Here is a 19,406-nt window from a genome sequence, read left to right as displayed (position 1 = left end):
CTCCAATAGATAAATCCTGGCAATCCTCTTGGCACTTAACAGCGTACACTATCTTACTCTGTTTGTGTCGGGGGACCCGATTCTTGGAGTGGGCTAATTTTTGGTGCAGCGTGTTTTGGGGTTTAAAAGCCACAGAGATGCAGTGTTTATAAAAAAAATGTGTCTCAACTCTTCCAATACTACAGACACGTACATGATCACTACGAGTTTTCGGCTAGGTGGCAGTTGTTCTTTTGGCACCTTCCCAGCTTTGACAAATGTCCAGCTGGGATAACCACATTTACTCAGGGCCTTCTTGATGTGATGTCCTTTTGCTTCTTTGTCCACTGTGTCTGTGGGGATAGTGTTTGCTGTGTGTTGTAGCGTCCTGATAACACCCAGTTTATGCTCAGTGGATGATGAGAGTCAAACCTCAAATACTGATCCGTATGCATAGGTTTCTGATATACATCAGCTTTTAAATGTCCCCCATTACTGATGGAAATCTCACAGTCTAAGAAAGCTAGCCTGCCACTTTTGATATCCTCACTAGTGAATTTGATGAGTTGGTCCACCGAGTTAATGTGATCCGTGAATTGTGGTACGTCCTGAGATTTGATTTTCACCCAGGTGTCATCCACATACCTGAACCAATGACTTCGTGGTGTTCCATGTTAGGATAACAAAGCCCTCTATTGCACTTCTTCCATGTAGAAATTGGCCACAATGGGTGAAACTGGTGAACCCATGGCACAGCCATGTTTCTGCCTGTAGAACTGACCCTTGTATGTGAAGTAGGTGGAATTAAGACACAGTTCCAAAAGCAAACACACTTGGTCGGGGCTGAGAGCGGTCCTGTTGCTGAGGTTGGGGTCATCCTGTAATCTCTTACGGACTTCCTCCAACTCGTCCGTGACTGGGATGCAATTGAGAGATGTAACATCGTACGAGACCATGGTTTCATCTGCCTCCATCATGACATCTCTCACCTTCTCAACAAAATCCAAGGTGTTCTGGATGTGGTGTTCAGAGCTACCCACCAACAGGCTGAGGATCGAAGCCAGAGACGTTATAGGTGACCAAGTTGATCATACAAACAATCGGTCTTAAAGGTGCACAATTTTGTCAGTGAGAAGTGACAAAATTTTCTCATGATACTCTTTCTGGTTTAGCAAATCCATGCACCTACCCTTGTCTGCCGGAAGGATGATGACATTGTTGTCATTACTAAGTGATGTGAGTGCCTTCCTCTCCTCCATGCTGATGTTGGATGCTGGGGGCTTTGCAAGTTTCAGATTGTGGCATGACCACTTTAAAAAAATAAGTTAAGTCTGCAATAAACTTTTGCAAAGACAGTATTTATTTTCACACACATAAAAACATGTTAAAAAAAAGTGTTTGTCCTTTTACAATTGATAGCAGAACTGAGTTCAACATCTTTCAGATTATACAAAATAAATTTAAAAAAATGTCTGTTTTCATTTAATGATTCAGCTCAGTCAGGCAAATCTGGCAAATCTGACAAAACAAGTCCACATTTGCAAAACTTGGCATTTCCCCCATAAAATTAAAGTCAGATATATTTTTAAAGTCTTGATAAAGTTCATGAATTCTGAGATTAAAATGTTTTCTGAATATTCAAAAACAACGTGTTTTGAAGCCTTCTCATTTTCTGCTTTTGTACACACACATACTGATACTGATCAATCAATGAATATCACAAATAAACATCATAATAGAGGCTGTGATCAGACTAAAGTTCCCCTTGCATTTATTCTCAAAGAAAAAAAATATCTCATTTAGTTAACAAACTGAACATTTGTGTCACTAATTATCTGAAAATAACTGATAATCAAAATGAATATATATATTTTATTATTATTTTTTTTTTTCTGAAGATGGTGTTGATGCACCAACATCAACACTATCTTCAGGACAAACAATTTGGGGTTTTCTTCTGCAAACTTAAAATTAAAAATTGAGGTTCTGGTGCAGCAGGAAGAGTTGGCAGGACTTTGTTAGAGGCCTTTACTACAAAGCAGGAATCTGGGCTTGTGCAGTTAACTTCAGGGTAATTCTCAGTTTTCAGTTTTGAATTCTTTCTAATATTTACTCTCAGACTTTTAAACACTACCAGGGCTGCAGCTGAAACAACTAACACTGTTAATTAGAATTCATCAGATTCTCCTGTGCATTAATGATAGAGTTCTTTAGAGCTCTTTTTACTTGTAGTCAGCATAGTTGTCAGATGTCTCTCTTTCTTATTGTTTTTTCTCTCTTTGCAAATTCAGTCTCTCTTCTGCTCATTCCATGTAACAAATTGGTCACATGCTGCCAAAGCCACCCTTGTCATTTTACAGCACTTGTACCTAGACTGACCTGGTTTAACCTAATGTTGATACCTACTTTCTTATGGCCTCTTTGTCTGACTGATGATGTTAGGGTAGGGTAAAGCCATAAATCCAGGTAACTGGAAGTTATTCTGAGTATGTTGAATTTGTTTCACAGCACAGAGCCCAGATGTTTATGGCTGTCCTTATATGTCTCACACTGTACTGAAATTGGCAAAAATTCAGCTACAGGACGCTAGCAAGACAGATCTCAGTGACCATAGAGCTAAAGGATAAAATTATTAGAATGAAAAGTCTATGTTTTATTTTAGTTTTCACAAATTCAGCATCTGTAATGTCTTGAATTATGCTGATTGGTAGGTCAAGGATTTAGGAATAGAAGGAAACATGCTTTTTCTGCCCTTCTGGACTGGACTATCTCAGGAGCGCAGCCTGTGATCAGAAACTGAGACAGAGTTCTCTTATGTAGAAAAAAATCTGCTGGCATTTGAAAGAGTGTCTGTGTGCAGAGGTGGTAATCATTGTCAGGTGATCTACATACTGATCTGCTGCACACAGTTAATGATTGAACCGCTGCTCAGTGTCTGTCTGAGGGGTTCAGAGGTTTTTGGAGGGGGGTATGTGAGGTTGGACTTGGGTGAAACTGAACTCTTTGGGTTTTCATTCAGTTAGCAGGCACCATGGCTCAGCTGGTGGAGTGTGTCCCCAACTTCTCCGAGGGCCGAAACAAAGAGGTGAGAGGAGGACTTTTCTGCCTAATTAACATTTAAACAGTTTAAAGTAAATAAGTAAAGGTGTGTGAGTATTATCAGCAAAATGTGATTCAAGTATAAACGTGCTCATTGTGAACTGAAATGCTGTTTGACTTTAGTTTTAAAGTTACAACTGCAAGTGTTTGTATTTGCTGCTTTGATCTGTGTGTTTGATTTAATAGTTTATATATGTCATGATCCTGGGTCTGTTGACCCAGCGTTTTGAGTTTTAGTTTATGTAAGCCCGTTTATGTAAGCCCGTCAGGTTTCCTAAGTTCATTTGTTATCATGCCTAGGTGTTTCTAGTTCTTATTATTTCCCCCTCGTGTTTCCAACTATGTTAAATCTCCCCTGCTCTTCATGCGTTTCATGTCTGTGTCTTACATTGTCAAGTTCGGGTTGTCATGTCTATGTCTCTTTATGTTTCCTGTTTTATTGTGAAGAGGTCTGGTGTTTCTGTGTTCAGTTTTACTCTCCCACGGTGACGTCATTATGTTCATGTGTGCCAGCTGTTTCCCCATGTGTTCCCACTTCCCTCATCATCCTCCTGTGTGTATTTAGTCCGTGTGCTTTCAGTCATTTGTTGTCAGGTCGTCTGCTCATCCATGTCTCATCCCCAGGTACCCATGTCAGTTCACTATGGTTAAGCTTTTTCATGTTTTGTTATTAGTTCACCCAGTTTAGGTTATTGTTTAGTTTTCACCGATGCCCGATTATTTTTACCCTCATTGCTAGCCTCAATAAACGGCTTGTTTTGTTTATCCACACTACGTTTTGGTCTGCGTTTGAGTCCTCCTCTGCAACACATACGGTCTGCCCCAGCCAGACCGTGACAATATATCTTTGACATTGAGATGATTTTAAAAAATCAGAAAAAACTTTAGGCTCTTTTGGCAGTTTGAGATCATGAGAGAGAGAATCGGGTGATTCCCTGTGAACAGCACTTGGTGACAGTGGGGAGGAAGAACTTCATCTTACAGGAAGTAGCCTCCCTCAGAGGAACTGCCATCTGAGGAGAAAGGAAAAGAGAAAAGAAGAGCATAGCAAGATCCTAGACTTCATTCTTCATTTGCCTTTGAATTTAAAATAAAAATATTGACAGATTTCTGGATCTTTACTGAACAGGAAGTGCATAAAATGCTAGAATATAACTTAAACTGTCAAAAACTGCAATTCAGTAAAAAGTGACCAAGATATGGTTTAGAGTAATGAGATATGTCATCAAACATTAAACAGCTAATCTTTTTATCTTTAAACAAACAAAATATCTTTAAACTGCTCTGAAAACAGTTTAAATGTCTCAACATGAAGTCTGCAGGAGACTGATGTGTTTAACGTGTGAGTGAGGTGCTCTTGAGTTCAGATTATCTGTTGAAACATTCGTTAAACAGACATTAAAGATTCAGTCCAGAGTAAAGCTGTGTACTGACCTTTGCCCTCTGTTCCCACAAGAGGAAAACAGTTCCACGGAAGTGGGAACATTAAATAATCAGCTGATTTTCTGTTTAACCACAGAATATTCTTGTGTTTTGACAAACTACACTGTTCTCATATTCCAGCAGCACTGGTTTGTAAAAAATCAGCTGCCAATCAAACCAGAGTACAGTCCAAATTGGACACCCACTGAAAGCATCTGATGCTTTATGATACCAAAAATACAAAACAGGTGAAGCTGAAACCCAACTTTATGAAAGAGAAAGGACGTATGTGATTTTCAAACTGCAGCAACTGGTGTCCTCATAACAATGTAAATAAATAAATAGAGCCGATGCAGTACATTGAGAAACATGTTCCTAATTTAAGTTTTTGATACTTGTTGCTAACACAAATTCTCAATTTTTTGATGTTATCTTTGTTCTATTTCCAGTTTAATGCGGGTTTTAAATAATTTCAAATTGTTTCCATTTTATTTCAATGACAGCTGAGTGTAAATTTCTACAGTTATAGAATCAATTCTGCATAAAATTCTGGTCATTCACTTCGTTGTGATGCTCATTAGAGCCATTATTACAGTCTAAACTCTGGCCACCGCAGTATCCTTACTCGCAATCCAAAGTGTTCTTGCTCTTTATCAACACAATATTTCCTTTGAGCTTGACTAACTAAAGCAGGTGAGCCACATTATTACAACTTCTCTATGAACTGTTTAGGTGATCGATGCCATCTCAGCAGCCATCTCCAGCACACCCGGCTGCAGCCTGCTGGACGTCGACCCTGGAGCCTCCACTAACCGCACCGTCTACACCTTTGTGGGCTCTCCTGAGGCAGTGGTGGAGGGGGCGCTGAACGCCGCCCGCCAGGCCTTCAGCCTTATTGACATGAGAAAACATTCAGGTGTGTCTGAGCCCAGCAGCTTATCTCAGGGAGCTGCTTCCTAACATCAAGGCATTAACATGTTTCATGTCCAGGTGAACATCCTCGGACCGGGGCCATGGACGTTTGTCCCTTCATTCCCGTCCAGAACGTCAGCATGGACGACTGCGTGCAGTGTGCCAACGTGTTCGGACAGAAACTGGCAGAGATGCTGCATGTGCCCGGTGAGGCTCATTAAAAAAAACAGCTTCAGCTTTACTGCAGTCAAACATGCAAGAAAACAAGAATGAGAAACAGAATAAAATTATAAAACTAAATGCCAATGTAAAATTTAAAAAAAAGTAGTCAATTTTTATTGTTTATTAGGAAAATTTAAAAAAAAACCAGTGATACCTGGATAAGACAGACAGAGACATAAAGCACAAAAAGCAAGTAACACAGACAGACTTATGACAACCTGCAATGTTTCACAGTTGTGAGGTTTTTGTTGTTAAGCCTTTTTCTCCACACAGTGGTTTTCTAATGATGGCAACAATGTCTCCTTCTTTTGTGGAAGGTGCTGATCAGTGCCCAGAATTTTTGTGTGAGTTAGGTAAATGACAGAGGTGCTACTTAATTCAGAATTTCATATTGTAAGTAAATAAGTCTGGAATTTAATAAGTCTTTTGTAGCTGAGGAAATCAGACTGAAGTGGAAGGTTTTGGTTTGTTATTCAGGACTATAAGAGCTGTACGGAGACTGATTGCACAGATGCTAGTGTTGTATCAGTGGTGAGAGACGAAGTACATGAAAAAAAAAATCACCTGTCGCATTCAAATGAAGCCAAAGAGTCAGAAGTTGATTTATTTATTGTTTCTTAACTGAGTCAAAAGTCTTATCTTATCTTGACTTCTGAGATGAAAATAAAACACTTTATGTTAGAGCCCAATAATAACATAATCCTGGGCCAATAATGTGGCAATAAAAGAGAGGGAACTACGTATTACTATTTAATTTTAATGTACATACAAGATAACAAAGTAATTTTTTAGTTGACCACTGTTGGCTGAAATGTATAGCATAGAATAATGATGCCTGTGAGGGTAAAGCTGTTAGTAACAGTACTAAGAATAAGAGAAGCTGTGAGCAATAAAATAGTAATTTCTGTGCAGAATTATGGGAATGCATTTATAATAACAGTGATGTGGTAGTAATGGCATGATAATAAGATAATAATGCACATTGGTGTTTTCACATATTAGGATAATATTACAATATTTATATGTGAAATGAATTTTCCATATACCTTAAAAAGGGTCCTTTGTTTGAATGTAATAATATTCAAATATTTTATATTTGACGCTGTGGTGTACTTGTGTGGTAGTTTTTATATAATAACTATAAATCAGTGCAACTAAATATAAGACTACCATTTCTACTATGCTGCATACAAAAGCTAAAAGCCAATGAAACAAGCTATTACTAGTTATTATATTGTAATTGCATAGTGGTATACGGTATTATGGAACTATTGTCCCTTTATGCCACACTCCACACTATTACCATGTTCTTACTGAGTTGTCAATAAATTGCTACCAAAGTCAGAGAGCAACTTTGTCACTACAAATGCAAACATTTGGACGTCAGCTCCAGTGCATGCTGAGCCCAGAACAAAACTCCAGAAGTGCAAATGAATGGGTGGCACTGTATTCCTGGTCATTCTTTTAAGAGCTGTTAAAACAGACTGGTCAATTTTGAATGAGAACGCTAAAGTAAGGGGGATGGGGGAGCACAGAACTGGAAGGTTAATGAGTTAAAATGATTTGGGGGGTTTTTCCTGGCTGCTCTGATTTTTAAAAACCACAAAATGTTTTTACATTAGAACCAAAAGGGAGGCTTCACCCTCTCAGCAATAAACCCGAGATTCAAGTCTCAGCTTACTATTCACTGTTTTTGGTTTGGTTTTGGTTTAAATTCAAATTAAGAAGTAAATAAGGTTCTTTTTCCACAGTGTATCTTTATGGAGAAGCAGCTCGAACAGTGACCAGGAGAAGCCTTCCATCTGTGCGAACAGGAGAGTACGAAGCTTTGCCTGAAAAGGTGAGGACTCATCAAATCATTATCTCCTTTCTTCTTCGCTCATTTAGTGTTGTGTGGTTCTAACTTCTGAGAATGATTTCTAAAAAGAAAAAAGAAAAAAAAAGAAAAAAAAAGGTTTCTTTGTAACAGCAGGGTCAGTGATTGATTTTTATTTTTAACTTGAAATATGGTTAACCACAAGAAAATTGTCTCTATTTCCAATTACAATGTTTTTCTCCCTCCAGTTGAAACGTGATGAATGGGCCCCTGACTTTGGCCCCGCCGACTTTGTACCATCTTGGGGCGCAACGGTAACTGGTGCTCGTAAGTTCCTCATTGCCTATAATGTGAACCTGATCAGCACTAAAGAACAGGCTCATCGCATAGCACTGGACATCCGGGAGCAGGGTCGAGGGAAGGACCAGGTGCGTCCTGGGAATCTGGGTTATTTATTTAGCTTTTCATGTTGTGGGTGTTGCTCGCTGTCAAAATTTTTCAGATTTTTCTTTTTTAAATCAATTTTTTTCTAATATTTTCCACTTTTTGGAGAATTTGTTGAAATTTCCGATTATTTTTGAATTTCTTATGTTTGTTTGAAAGGTTTACTTAATTAAATAGGACTTGATATATAACTAAGTATTAAAAACTTTTTTTCTTCTTCTCTGTGTTCATAAGCCTGGGCAGCTGAAGAAGGTGCAGGGGATTGGTTGGTACCTGGATGAGGCTAACCTTGCTCAGGTTTCCACCAACATTCTGGACTACGAGGTGACGCCCCTCCATGCTGTGTATGAGGAGATCTGCAGAGATGCGGAGGTTAGAGCTGTGTACTTTGTGTCGTTTCTGGGATGCTTAGAACTCAAATTACACTGCTGGAAATAGTTTATTTTGATGCACATGCTGTTTTTTTTTGCAAATTAGCATTATAATACTCATTTTCATTTTTCCTGTAGTATATAAAAATTGATGTATCTGAAAAATAAAATTATGAAGACACTTAAAATAAATTTCCTGTTGTTGGAAACTTTTTTGTACAGCGTTTTTTTATTTACAGTTTTGAGGGATAAACCTCTTAAAACCACTTAAGCCCCACGCCCCAGGTACCAGGGGCAAAAAGGAGGACATCTCGTTTAATCAGTTATAACACGGGATGAGAAATATAAGTCCATACATGTGTGGTATCCACAGAAACCTCAGAATCTCAGCTAAAATGTCATATAAACCATTTCTACAACCACCAAATACATTGAAAACAAGCCATGATTAAACGAGCAGTTACGTAAATGCACAGAAGACCGCTAAACAAACAAAACCGAACTGGAAATTCTCCAGACTTCATGTAACCGACTAAAGATAGGCTGGTTAGCTTCCAGAGCTATCACTGACTCCACACACCAAATTTCACCACGATCAGACCAAATTCACTGAATGAGCCGCAAAAGAAGACCACTAAAACACACAGTGGTGCAAATGCGCTAAGACAGAGATTGGCTTACCATCCCGATTTCCTCCGTTATTTTTGCTGGTAGCCGGTAGCCACGTGATTACCAGTAGTTACCATGCCTACCTAGCTGCATCAGAGCCGTTTTCTGTCAACAACCATTTTAGACCCACCTACAGACACGTGACTGGACAGACGCCACATGCAGCAAATTTGGGCCCACGTCTGATTGGTTGAAGTGACGTGAACGTGGTGTCGTTACTTTGTTTCTATTGGCTAATACGATTAAAAAGAGGTGTCAATCATGCAAATTGACCAAAAGAAACCAAAGTTACAGCCCCTCGGAGTTTAAAGGGCCAGAGACCATTTAAACGCTTAATGCGCACTGCAGAAAAGGGCCATTACCATGTAAATGTGTGGTTAATTCTTCAAAAATATATTTTAAAATAGAGCATTTTTAGGCCTGATAATAAAATTTTATTAATTTCTGCTCTTTAATACCTAAAAAAATTCAACTGGCATAGTGTCCAATTATGTGCCAAAATTGGACATTTTTGTACAACGTCTGGATATTGATGTATTGACAGGGCAGTAATTTTTTGCTGTTTCACTTTAGAAACATAAATCTTTGCACAGATGATGTTTATATGTTGGTTACTGAAATCCTGGAACCAAATGTGATCTGAGGCATATTTTTAAAAGGGTTATATGCTAAAAATTAAAAAAAAAAAAAAAATTAGGGGAGGATAAAATATACTTACTTTTCCTGTGTTCCAGTCTCAGGAACTTTGACACAGTAATATCTGCTTCAATATTTACACCTCTGGTGAAATCTCACAAGTGTTAGCTTTATTTTGATACCAAGATTGTAAGGACAGAGTTTGTAATTGGAGAGACATAATCAATTAAATTTGGGCATTACATTTTCGAGCAGGAAGTTCAGAAACCCCCTTTGGTGCTTAAGAGGTTAAATTTCTCTAACTATAAATATATGTAAAAAAAAAAGCTAAAAATGATTTTCATTTCTTTTGTGGTTTATTGCACTTTTTTGCAATTTTTGTGGTTACTATGGACTTAATGCATACATATTATTAAAATTTGAGCTATAGCTGTTGTATTACGTATAGCAACTTGAAATGCTCCCAAAAAGGGAACTACAACATGTAAAAATATAAATATAAGCTCTGGCAGACTATGGTAGGTCTTAAAGGGTTAAGTAAAGACCAACAAATCCTTAGACTGTTACTGACTTAATTTTTTCTTTTATTGAAATTGTCTTTTAGGACCTGAACTTGCCTGTGGTCGGCTCTCAGATTGTTGGCCTGATCCCTCTGAAGGCTCTGCTGGACTCTGCTGACTTTTACATCCAGAGAGAACGACTCTTCATTATCGAAGAGGAGCACAAAGTCCGACTGGTCAGCAGATGACTCTTTTTTTTTTTTAAGATATTTTAATAAATTATAGCCTCTGATTGTTTGTTTGTTTGTTGTCAGGTGATCAGTAAACTTGGCCTCGACTCCCTCGGTCCGTTTAATCCAAAGGAGAGAATCATAGAGTGAGTATTTAAAAACTGTGATGTAGTCAGCTGATTCATTATATACTTTATATCCCGAAAAATATATAAGAACATCGAAGAACATTCAGCCCTTATAATGACAGGATTACATTTTATCTGTGAGTAATAAATAAACAGAAAGCAGAAGGACATTATAAATCATTTTAAAGTCTGTAGAACATTTGTGGAGTGGATTGAGAAAACTGCCAAACCCACCTAATAATCATTGAGGGTTAGTAGGTTGTCTCTGGTACTAGATTTTACATCATGTTTCTGAACTTCTGAACCCTAGCACACCAGTCGGATGCTTCTTTTCCACTGAGATGATGCCAGCATCTGTTGTATTTTGGTGTCTTTTAAGGACCATATTTCAACAAATGTGAGAACCATTTCTTATACAGTGTTAAGGTGGGACATGTCTTAAACAGAATCATGGCAGACAGAATCTGTTGGTTGAATCAGTTATTTTTTTTATAGTAGTCCCTCCAGTAGTTACTGATATCAGTGGTTCCATATCAATCATATTTGCATCAGTGATATCTGATATCTTGTATCAATGTCAGTTTGTTCTGCAATGACAATATCAAAAACTGTACGTCTCTCACTAGCAGTGCCGTCACTAGAAAAGAGGTCAAACGTGTTATGATTTTCATGAAGGTCCTGTTTGGGGGCTTTAGAGTTTCTCTATTCAGGTGCTCAGAAATTCCTCTTTGTAGATGGAGCAGTTCATCTGTCTTCATCTGAGGAAAAAAAAAAAAAAAAATTGAAACATGCCAATGAGAGCCCGATCCTTATGGTCCATAGTCCCAGATCTGTGAGGCTGTGGTTCACCTAGTTTGAGGCCAAGCGTCCAAAACAGTAGTTTTCTTGGCGCTTTTCAGCGCTGTTAATTCAATCTTGAAGGCTTGCTTACAAAAAATTAGAAAAAAGAGAGCTGATTATTAGCTCATCAAAACACAACACATAATCACCTGACAGGTTTTCTCTAAGTGCACTGTTACAATTTTAAAGGGCCCAATTCTAGACATGTCCATGTTTACTAAAACTCCCTCTAATAAAATAAGAAAACAACCCAAACCTAACTGACAGAATCCACCCATCACTCAAACACCAACCCCAAGGATCTTAAACACACAAAAATTTTGCTTATTAATCTATCAATATGTTATGGAAATTAGAACTTCAGGGCCACAAAAGTTTTGCCCTACTCTTGGTTTAATTAATACTTACATAGTCTGAAATCAGACTTAAAATCACTCCCTCTGTTCATTCTTCCCCACATCATATCTCAGTGGTTGGCCTCAGATTCCACAGCGTCCTGAGAGTCCAAGGTCAACTGACATAATTTCACCTGCTAAATACACACAAAAAATCTTGTTAAAAGCCACACAGTTATGTTCCCCTTTTAGCACTTTAACATACATAGATTTAGCACAAGATATAAACCCGTTATAACAATGTGTCATCACTAAATTATAAATTTCTTGTCCAAATCTGCCCTTCTGAACATACCTGACCACCTTATTTAATTATCCTGTTACTTTACTATTATATCTTTCACCAAGTAATCCTCCTCAGTCTCTGCTATGTTTCCTTCATTGAAAGCCTCAGACACACAGCCACACAGGAAGCTTCTTTCTCACCACTCATTTCAGCTAATTTGCATACTGAGTCATATCTCAAGAAGTTACCATGACAAGAGAAAGGCATATTTAAATCTTACCACATTATTAAATTATTTTATTCCTTCCTAGGAAAATCACTTGTTTTGCTCAATCGACACAAGAGCACTTCCAATTCACTATTTTAACACTACTTCAAGCTCTTAATCACTTTTTCATTTTCACCAACGTCACTCTCTTGTCATGGAGCTTTTCTGAGTTATTCCTCAACTTCAGGGTTTAAGTGTGTTAAATTCACACTATTTTAACACTAATAAACAGACTCACATGCTCAACATGCTGTCTAATCTTCATGAGCTCTCTCGTAGTTGTAAGGTTAATGCATTTTCTGTTTGTGTGTGTGATTTTGTATGTTTCTTTTTGCAGTGTTTTCCAACTTAAGCAGTCAGTTTTCTCTTCCCCAAGTTTACTAACCCAAATTTTGATGTCCCACCTTAAATAACAGCATTCCTTGTCTTCAGCCAATTCAACCAGAAACTCGGCCTGAACGTTTCCAGTGATGTTTACCTATAAGTTTCTTCCGACCGCTGCATGTGGAAAATTGATCCAGGTCTGCTTTACACCTAAAAATAACAAAACTGAGACATTTTCATTATTATCATGAGTGCTTAAACGACCCACTTCTCTCTCCGGCCAGAAATACCAATTTATTTCATGTATTCACCTTGATAAATGTAAGCGTGTTCTTCCTTGCGTTCATGTTATGTGGTCATGTTAATGGAGTGTAAGCTGCTTCTTCATTGCATATGTATTTTATAATCAGGTTTAACTCATGCCTCTTTGCACTGAGCTGTGGATTCAAACTATCTCAATTCTGCTTCTCCCCAAAAATTATTTCACATGTAACCCTTTGTATATGTGTGTTTTGTATAACCTCATTGTTGTGATATGGTGAACATTTCTTAAACCTTCATAAGTTCAGCCTTCAATCCAATTTTCCCATATGCATTCACTATATAATGTCCAGGTTCACCTCTCACTGTTCTCACAGTTTCCTGTGGGGCCTCGCAGATCAACACAGGCCCAAATCAGCTGTTTCTTCTCTCCATTGCTTCTCTCTTGATCTTTTCAGTCTTTTTGAGGATTAGCATGGCAAATATGAAAATCAGTGTCCAGTGCTTCCACACAGTTGTTTATCCCACTGTTCAACTTCCCAGCTTAGAGTTCAGAGTTCATGTTCTATCAAGTGTTTTCTTACATGCTGCTGCTGGAGTCTTCAGTGTTATAGTTCAGTTGCACTGTCTTTTTGCCTGCTGTTAATTCTTCAAGTACACGGTGTTCTGTCTGTCTTCTGTCTTCATCAGGAGATTGACTGTCCTTTAAGCTTCTCCTCAGGATAACGAGACAATGAGAGGTGAAGCTGTCAAATTTTAAGCCAAAGCCTGGCCTGTTTTCCTCCCAATTCTGTTAATCTATGCTTTTGCCGCTGTACTCATGTTTTCAGATTGAGAAGAGTCCACCTGTATTGACACACTAAAACCTTCAATTAATATCCTTTTCATTTCTTTTCTTAAGACATCCATTTGCTTCATCTGCCTAGATTTTAACTCGTCTCTCTCTCTCTGGGTGCATGCTTCACACACCAGCCAGTTTATTTTTATGGGCATGCAAAGTTCCTGTCACACACACAGTTTCCTGTCAAACACACACAGCCACACAGACTCATATTTTTCTGTTTCTCTCCTTCCTGTTTCTACAGGATAATCGAACTCTTATTTTTTTTATATTTACAGTCTATAAACCCTCTGTAATTCTGCTAAGTCTTGATCTAAAGACAATGTGCCCTTATTACACGCACACACACACTTAAATATACTAAGCTCTTTCATTTGCCAGAATTCACACCAAATCTTCAGCGTGCTCAGCAAAGCTCTTTCAGACATCAGGACAATTAACAATTTTCCACACATATCACCATTCTTTCAGCTCAGTTTTGTAGCATCATTCACGCAATACTTTCATCAGCATTTTACACACTTCCCTGAACTTCGTCGCCTCACACACACTTTTTTCTCAAAACAATGTTCACCTTTAATCATTCATTCCAAATGACAATTTTACACTTCACTTATACATTCACACATTTATATATAACAAAAGACTGCCAGTAACTGCCAAGATAAATTATTTCCATTACCATATTCACATCTTCAGTTCATCTTCCTCTAGTAATAGTCATCCTACCATTTCGACTAATTTAAAAGCATCTAAGCCCAGGTTCGCCCACCTTGCTGGTCAATTGTAGCCGTTATCTGTCCGGGACAGCGGCCCGATTACTAAGTCCTATCTTAATCTATAAGCGCTTCCCGCAGCTCGACAAGAAGCTCCACCTCATGAACGCCCAGCGTCCTGCTGGCTCCTGAAGCTTTACGTAAAGCTTACATGTGAGCCACGTCTAAAATGGTCACGCCCCGCCCCTGTCGGTCAAACAGTGCAAGAAAAGTGGTGCTTGACCACTAGCTATTAACGAGCGTCCCCAGTGCTCGCAGTTGCCAGCTGAATTAACCCTCTCGCCCAAGGACAATGTTCCACGTCCGGAACAGAGTGGAGGCATAAACCTCAGAACATTTTGCACCCCTAGGAAGTCCAAATTCCCTTCCTAAGTACTTTAAATAATTCTGGAAGCATCACTGGGGACTATAACCGCCAGTTTATTATCTGATGCCCGGGTCCCACCCTATAATCAATGTGGGAATAAAATTCCCTGACCAAATGTCCTAATCTAATCTCTTTTCTTGGCTGACGTAACACACACATAACACACCAACTTCAAACATACATCACAACAACTTTCAACTTCACCCTAAAATTAATCACAATAAATGTTATCAAATATCCTCAAACTTTACCTGTATTTATTTCTAATTACCCAAAGGTATCATGGACATGTCACCTGAGATCTACTTAATAGATTTTATAATTTAGTTTAATTTCCACTACTGAGCCACTTTAATGGTAATAATCATCAATTCAGTGGACAACTAATTTAGAATTTATCCAATGTGCACAATTTTCAACAGGCTTGCGCTTACCTATACTCTTTTGTATAGGTATGAGGTGGTCTGTTGTCCACCTCATATCAGATCGTACCTTAAGGTCCAAATTAGTCCCCTCAGCCGCAAAAGAATCCGGGTCACTGGCACCAAGTATTAAATTCCGGTTCTTTTGGATTCTTTAGGGCCAAGAAAGACATGGCTCAAAAGTGGTCCTTTTACTTTAAAAATGATCTTTATTTTACATATCCGGGATAATGAGACCTGAACACAAAACACACAACCCCAGGTCTGAAGCACAAACGGCAGCCTAGGTATTTATATAGTTGCTCTCTACGTCACACCACACTTTAAGTTTCGATCAAACAGCCTAGTTGGTTTCACTTTCTACTGCAATTACCATGCTTCTGCAAAAGCATGCAGTTTCCTGTCAGCACTTTTGGCACAGAGTGTACTCAGAGTTAGGCCTTTCTTATATAAAGCAATATAATCAGCATATAAACATTTAAGATTATAAATTTAAACCTCAACAAAATCCAGCATCAATCCTGTGACAAACCCAGAATATTTTAAAATAAAACAAAAGCTATATATAACATTATTTGTCAGTATTACATAGTAGATGATAAATGATGATGATATCTTGTTAAAGGTAGGTGTGGTGTGTATCACCTGTGCAGGTACATGGTGAAGTCACAGGAGGATGGACAGCTGGTGTCTTTGTCTCTGCAGCAGTTTGTTCAGAGCGTTGGTGCTCGGACAGCAGCTCCCGGAGGAGGATCAGTTTCTGCAGCAGTTGGTGCAATGGTACGAGCTTTTAGGTTCATAACAAAATGATACAATTCTACTTTTAGTTACTTATTTTATTTCGTATCCCTCTTGTAGGGGGCCGCACTGGGTGCCATGGTTGGTCAGATGACATATGGGAAGAGGCAGTTTGAGAATCTGGACAGTGTGATGAGGAGGCTGATTCCTCCATTTTATCAGGCCATGAATGAATTGCTGGACATGGTGGATGCCGACTCCTCCGCCTTCAACAGCTACATGGTGAGGAGGAAGGTCCAACACCTGCAGAGCCTCAGAAACATCTGCAGGCACCCGGAACCATTTCCACTCTTTACTTCTTTCACTGTAACCAGATTGTGATTATGTTTTGTCTTCATGTCAGATTTGAGTTGATCATATTCGTCTCATGTTGTAGGCAGCACTGAAAATGCCAAAGAAAACTGCAGAGGAAATGAAAAGGTGAATACTCAAGACTTTAAGACCACCAATTACTGCTAATGACTGAATGCCGTCAGGTTACATTTTTTTAAATGTCTTTAAAATGTCCTTGTAACTTTCAGAACCACGTTTCCACCTGGGATCATTTTTTAAAATAATCAAATATTCACTTTGTTCTTTTTACAGCTGAATAGGTCAAAACTAATTTCATTTCTGTCACCTGCAGAAACACTTCCTGTTTATTTGTTTGTTGTTCTCATCAGGAGAGAAGCTGCGATGCAGGAAGGACTGAAGCAAGCTGTTGCCGTCCCATTGGCTCTTGCTGAGAGGATCAGCATCCTTTGGCCGTCTCTTAAAGAAATGGTTGTCTACGGAAATTTTAGCTGCAAGTCTGATGCTCAGGTGTGAAAAAACACTCATTTCTACTTGTTCTGCTCAGATTCTCTGAAGGTTATAAAGTGCACCTTCAGTATCATGGTGATATAAACTGAGAGGAACTTTGTCTTTTACTAGTGGTGTGTTAAAACATGAATGCATATTAAATCTTTTAGTCTTTACTCCCACTTTTCTGTCAAACATCGCCTGCAACAGCAAAGCTGTAAATAAGCCCACCTGTCACGTTTTATTTCTGGTCTCAGGTAGCAGCTAAAGCTTTAGAAACAGCTGTTTTTGGAGCATACTACAATGTCACGATCAACCTCAAAGACATCACAGATGAAGCCTTCAGAGCAGCAGTAAGTGTGTCCATGAGGTTCTTCAATGTTGCTGTTGATATGCTCTGCTTGTGAATAACTCGTTTTTTTTGTTTCTGCTGCAGACCCAGAAGAGAGCGTCAGAACTGCTGCATGAAGCCAAAGACAGTAGTGCTGCCATCCTCCATGCTGCAGAGAAAAGAAACTGAATAGACTGAAGAAATCAATAAAGCAGCACAAGCAAGATAATCTGACATTAATGTGACTTTAAACACTGAAGAGCTGGATACAATGAATGTATTACAAGGGAAAATCTTCAGAATAAAGAGGTTACTTGAAATGGTAAAAGTTTTTAATTTTTGGTCATTTCTTTCCGTTCATATTCACAGAGCAGAATCACAATAACATTTTATTGTAAGATGATTTTCTGTCGGGACAGATTATGTTGCAGTGGACGAACATGGTACTAGAAATACTGGTAAAAATTGTATCGTATGCGATGGCAGACCGTGGAGATGTGGGGAAAGAGGACCCAAACGCCGGCAGGGCTCTAGACTAACTTTTTGCCATGGGCTGTTAAGGTTCACATAATTGAGGAAGGAGAGTACAAACAACCAGGTCCAGAAGATCTTGGTCAAACAATTGATTTTAATGAATACACGTGTGGGAAGACCACTGTACGCAGACAGTAATTAATCTTCGACTTAATCAAAGCATACACAGATTTTTATAGCATCAGGGTTTGAATTAACGACGCCCCTTCATACGTCACAGACAGAATATATACATACGTCAAATCAAAACCACAATAACTTTTAACACAGTTTAAAGGAACGTTGTCTTCTATCTTCATGGCCGGTACTTCCTGTCACTGCCAGATGCTCGCTTGTCATCTTGACACCTCAGCAGCAGTTCTGCGACAAACTGCTCTTTTGCAACCCCAAGAAAAACATGATTAAACTTCCACCTATAAATGATTCTCTCTAACTGAGTGTGTGTGTGTGTCTATGTCGTCCTCAAATGCTCTCTCAATTCACCCGTTGCACTTCTGAACTTTTACCAGACCAGAGGCTCATCCTTATGTGTAATAACCTAACTGAAACTATATGTACTATGTTGAATAAATGTTTTAATCAAGAACTTCTACTAAAAGCTTAGTAAAAAAATATAAAAGTATAACAGACAATTTGAATAACCTAGTAATTCAAATAGCCTCGTCTAACCTTTTTCAGCATTCAAAGATTGATGACACCGTGTCAGGGCACTGGCTATGAATTTCAGAAGGATCAGGCCTTAACTTAACAGAAAAGTTAGCAATAGTTCTTTTCCTATTACAGCTACATCCACTTCTGTCGTGCCTAGGCTGCTCACTAGGGCTGGGTATCATCACTGATTTCTATAATCCATTCGATTCAACTTAGCCTCAGACAGTCAGAAATATTATAATTCTGATCATTTATCAGTACTGACTTCATCAGAATTGTGAACATCACAGCAGATGCCTTTGTGTGAAAGTAACTGAGAATAAAACACAGAAAAACATGAAGGAGATTTTCCTGGTCTGGCTTTTTATAGCAGATAACCTTAAAAATATTCTACAATGTTCTGCATATAAAGTTTAAATTTCTTCAGTATTGAACAACAGAAAAAATAGGCTTTCTTGTCCGAGGTCATTTAAGTGAAAAAAAGAAAAAGAAAAGAAAAAGACAGCAGCCACAGCGCTGTAAACAACGGTAGACTGGTGGGTAATAAGCGAATGAATAATACAGAAAACAGAGATTGGAGACGGGAAACTGTTCTTGAAGTACAGAGAGAGAGAGAGAGAGCTAGCTGTGCATGAAGTGTGATTTTAATAGTCGTGGAAGCAAAACAGCAAAATTCATGACGACATTGATCAAATGTGAAGCGCAGTTTGCTGCTTCTTTTGCTGCTGGCTCGGTGAATTTTGGTTGGAGAGACAAAACCTGCAGCTCAGAATCAGCGCAAAAAGACGTAATCACAGCGCGGACCGGACGCATCAGAATCGCTAAGCTCCGACAGCGTGTCCGTCTACGGGCCGTCGGGTGAGAAAGCCGAGAAAGACAAAGTTGATTCTGATGCGTCGGTCTGTGTTTACGTCTTTGTGTGGAATCCGTGTACCTGCTCTCATCTGCTGTTTGGTTGTTGTTGAAATGGTTTTGTGAGCTTTAATCTGAGAATCTGGAAGTAATAGTCAGTGTTATTTAAAAAACAACAGTAACTTGACCATGCAAATTATCTTACTTATTTAGCCATGTGTTTCATTTTTTCAGCACACATATGACAACTTAGAATCTGTCAAAGTCCTTGTAACCACTTTTATAGATGAGAAAGAGATTTGTAAAAAATTC

General features: G+C 38.6%; 1 protein-coding gene and 1 long non-coding RNA gene across 2 annotated transcripts; one reads left to right on the top strand and one right to left on the bottom strand.

The window, feature by feature from the left end:
- The first annotated feature begins 2,911 nt into the window (after positions 1–2,911).
- Positions 2,912–18,195, top strand: ftcd (formimidoyltransferase cyclodeaminase). The gene is made up of 14 exons (XM_005943333.2): positions 2,912–3,064; positions 5,233–5,416; positions 5,491–5,619; positions 7,386–7,474; positions 7,699–7,878; positions 8,129–8,266; positions 10,175–10,306; positions 10,385–10,446; positions 15,802–15,928; positions 16,007–16,168; positions 16,323–16,366; positions 16,609–16,747; positions 16,984–17,079; positions 17,163–18,195. The coding sequence occupies exons 1-14, from the start codon at positions 3,011–3,013 to the stop codon at positions 17,244–17,246; spliced, it is 1,620 nt and encodes a 539-aa protein (XP_005943395.1). The 5' UTR covers positions 2,912–3,010; the 3' UTR covers positions 17,247–18,195.
- On the bottom strand, positions 10,391–11,986 carry LOC121815855. The gene is made up of 3 exons (XR_006055416.1): positions 11,677–11,986; positions 11,278–11,354; positions 10,391–11,186 (listed from the first exon to the last, which is right to left on the bottom strand). It is a non-coding gene; the product is annotated as an uncharacterized LOC121815855 (long non-coding RNA).
- Positions 18,196–19,406: the final 1,211 nt, after the last annotated feature.

This window comes from Haplochromis burtoni, unplaced genomic scaffold, assembly GCF_018398535.1.
Source record: "Haplochromis burtoni strain Fernald_Lab_line unplaced genomic scaffold, NCSU_Asbu1 Contig_332, whole genome shotgun sequence".
Lineage (NCBI taxonomy): Eukaryota > Metazoa > Chordata > Actinopteri > Cichliformes > Cichlidae > Haplochromis > Haplochromis burtoni.
This window is presented reverse-complemented; position numbering and strand designations above follow the sequence as displayed.

Coding starts and splice junctions, on each gene's coding strand:
- ftcd (XM_005943333.2), top strand. CDS start 3,011: ATGGCTCAGCTGGTGGAGTGTGTCCCCAACTTCTCCGAGGGCCGAAAC. Junction 8,267..10,174: donor AGATCTGCAGAGATGCGGAG/GTTAGAGCTGTG, acceptor ATTGTCTTTTAG/GACCTGAACTTGCCTGTGGT. Junction 17,080..17,162: donor ATGAAGCCTTCAGAGCAGCA/GTAAGTGTGTCC, acceptor TTTCTGCTGCAG/ACCCAGAAGAGAGCGTCAGA.